At 33.8% G+C, this 3,465-nt stretch overlaps 1 protein-coding gene across 1 annotated transcript in view; it reads right to left on the bottom strand.

Moving 5' to 3' along the window:
• LOC105112141 (serine carboxypeptidase-like 17) overlaps positions 1 to 2,842 on the bottom strand; it is a 4,588-nt gene extending 1,746 nt beyond the window's left edge. The window contains 7 exon segments of the mRNA XM_011007737.1: positions 7 to 108; positions 315 to 352; positions 1,806 to 1,908; positions 1,994 to 2,116; positions 2,207 to 2,283; positions 2,416 to 2,561; positions 2,670 to 2,842. Coding sequence (XP_011006039.1) covers positions 7 to 108; positions 315 to 352; positions 1,806 to 1,908; positions 1,994 to 2,116; positions 2,207 to 2,283; positions 2,416 to 2,561; positions 2,670 to 2,794 — 714 coding nt within the window. The 5' untranslated portion in view covers positions 2,795 to 2,842.
• Positions 2,843 to 3,465: the final 623 nt, after the last annotated feature.

The raw sequence follows: 3,465 nt of genomic DNA, 5'->3' as shown, positions 1-3,465 counted from the left end.
GATCACCTCATAGAGTTCATCAGAAATAAGTCCCATTCCATGAGCAAATGGAATCCTTGAGTTAAAATCGAAAGTAGGATCAGTAATAGGGTTCCCAAGTATGTATCCCTGCAACCGTACAAATTAGCGACCGCTTCCATCAGCAAATCTTAGATGTAAGTATGCAATGTATATTCTTGTTTCCTCCTCCTCTTCTTTTTTTAATAAATTTGGTCCAGTAATTTTGCTACAAAATAGGCAATTTTTTATAGCGCAATCAATGACAATCTTTTTGTATGAACAAGAAAGAGAATAATGGAATATATAATCAGAACCTTGAGATTTATTCGCGGTTTGATACCATCACTGTTCCCTGCAACCATTGAACAGCTTGCTTCAAGATAATCTCATGCGAGACAAGAAAAGGGAAAAAAGCAATTAAATGTCATATGTGACATAAATTAACTGTTATAAAAAAATCTGGGAGGAGGAAAGGAACCATGCATAGTGGAAACACAACTCATTCATATAGTATGTTACTTAATAAGTTACTAACAGCAACAGAAGGTGAGAAATTCTTGAATGTAGGAAGAACGTCTTTTACTGTACTTGAGTACGTGCCTACATGTTTCTAATCTTAAGCAGAGACTAAGGATACATTTGGCAACGTGGTGCATCGCATTGAAAGCATCATTTTGATGCTTTCAATGCGGTCCACTGCGTTGCAGAACAAGCTATAAAACACTTCTTATATAGAGTTCTATGTGACTCTTTAGGGACTTATTAAATTTAAGTTCATGTACTAACATATATGTTGACTCCAACAAACTGCATACATTCATAAGCTCCATGTAGATAAGGACTTTGGATGATGATGATTATTTGTGAGATAAAGCACCAAAATGGACAGAAGCTGCATGAAAAAGTTCTGCAGAAGATTGAAAGAAAAAAAAAACGAATGCTACCAAAACTCCATACGCTCCAGATTAGTCGAGGACTCCCACAAATATATCTTGTTGAAGCTGATGGCTTCTTGATATGATTGCCATCACCATTTCAAGTGCTCAATTCAACAGATCAAAGGAGAAAACTATGCAGTAGCAAGCTTCAGCATAACAAAGTAATCAAGAGATCTCATGAACCACCGCCCTGATGAAAGTGAGAAACAGACACCATCCACACTATATGATAGAAGGATAAGAGACTAATAGACAGCCCATCACAGTCAGATCAGCAGCTTCACGAACCTGGATACTCCTTTTGCAAACCAATAGCTCTAAAGCTTGAGAACAGCAAGTTTTGCATAAACAGAGAAAATCCAACTTATGATTCCCTTTCAGCCTCTTAGAGCCAACCCTCTTCCTGTTCTACCTTCCCCCAACCACACTACTGGAATTCCACTAAATCAAATTGATCATAGATTAGAAGAAAAATGCACTCAATCTCAAGAACGAATTAGAAAAGAATAGAAGTAATATAAGGATTCTATCTCCCTGTATCAACTCCTTATAATTTCTCTATATCATTTTCTCCAAGTTATCTTTTCACTAAACCCTAGCACTAAAGCCTGCTATGATTATTTCCACTCTCCAAACACTATCTACCTTAGTCTGCCATTCCACAGGATGGGATACAGAGCAATCACTTTCTGCAAAACAGTAAGAAAGGATGTCTATTCTGAATGCCTCCTCCAGAAACACAGTTTTCTCAATAATTTCTAACGATTACGTCTTCTCAAAAAGCTTAGAATACAATTAAATATAGAAAATAAATATGCAAGCAGACCCTGTCATTTCGATAACATAATGATCAATGTGTTATTATACCATTAGAAATCTTTTGAACTACAGCTGGAACGATAATGCCAGAGTAGGAGTCACCAGCAATGTAGACTGGATTTGAGAGGAATTATTGATGATCCTTTATCCACTATATAACGCAATCAAGAAAAAAATAATTAAAATAAATTCACAGGTTCTTCCTATCAACCGTAAAACGGACCAGAAAGTTGTACCTTTCGAAGAAATTGCTCAGCTTGCGAAACTTGTTTGGAATCGCTTCTCTGAAGAGCAAGTGGGGTTCTTCCATAAGAGAATCCAGTGCCAACAGGCAAATCTAAAAATATTACGCTGGAAACCTGAAATTTAATAACAAGCGCGGCCATATATAAAAATAATGTTGTAAAGAATGCACAGCAATTCCTGCTCTATACAAAAGGCAGTGTCACCTGTGTCCATGAGTATGGATTCAAAACCCATGTAGGTAAGCTCCCATTGTATTCCTTTTCCTCAAAATTTATTGGACCTACGCATATAAAACATCGGAAATTCATGAAACTTCAATGCCTGGATAAACTCAATATATATAGTTATAGTGATTGTCCGTTTCAGTTACAGTACTATATGAAATTGAGTGAGCTGATGTCTCTTCTCTTACCGATTTCAAAAGCAAGACCAGAGAAGGCGGAGCAGCCAGGGCCACCAGTTAGCCAAAGCAATAGAGGGTCCTCTTCTGGATTCCTCTGGGACTTGATGAAGTAGTAGAAGAGCTGCACATCCTCTGCTTCATCCACTCCAACATATCTGATAACTCCACACGCTCACCAATACATGAACGTAATTTTGATCAAAATTTATGTGTATTTTTTATGTATGTGTATGCAGTAGTAAATGAAAATGTCAGAAGCTCACCCTGTTTCAAGGTGGAGGGGAAGAGGCCCCTGAAACCCGGGAAGAAATTTGACAATGTAGTGGGCGGCAGCAAGATGTAAGCAAACCTGTAATAACAAAAGAAAGGGCAGGCACTGTTTCGCCATTGGCTTTGATGCCGATAATATTTTCCTGTAGTATCCAAAATTCAATCATTCAGCTAGCTCACAGTGAAGAGTTAATCATAAAGCGGTAATGACTGGTTATTTATTTATTTATTTAGAAATGTATTAAAATATTTTTTTATTTTTAAAATTTTATTTTTAATATTAATATATTAAAACAATTTAAAAACATTAAAGATATCAATTTAAAAAAAAATAAACTCTTAAAAACTATTTTAAAAACATAAAAATAAATACCAACTTTGACTTTGGAATTTTGAAATGACTGTTTAATCATTTAATGGCTTTAGACTTTCTGACTATATTCACATTCCTCGAGGTAATGCAATTTATAATTTTAAAATTATCTAAGAGCTAGTTGATTTATTTTCAATTTTAGTTTTTATTTTTTTATTTAAATATATATAAATCCAAGTTTTATAGTAAATATATTTAAATCCAAGTTTTATTATTATTTTTTAAGGTTTTTTTTATATTTTAAATATAAAATTAATTAGATAACGTAAATACCTTTATTTTTAATAACATAACTAAGCAATTTTAAATTTTAAAACTAAAACTTAATATATTATAATTTTAATTATTCTTCGGCATATTTTTACTTTAATTAAAAAATAATACGATCAAAAGATTAATGTCCTCTTATAAGTACA

The sequence above is a fragment of the Populus euphratica genome, unplaced genomic scaffold, assembly GCF_000495115.2.
Source record: "Populus euphratica unplaced genomic scaffold, PopEup_1.0 scaffold384.1, whole genome shotgun sequence".
Lineage (NCBI taxonomy): Eukaryota > Viridiplantae > Streptophyta > Magnoliopsida > Malpighiales > Salicaceae > Populus > Populus euphratica.
Note: the sequence above shows the minus strand (reverse complement) of the source record. Positions and strands in the feature narration are given on the sequence as shown.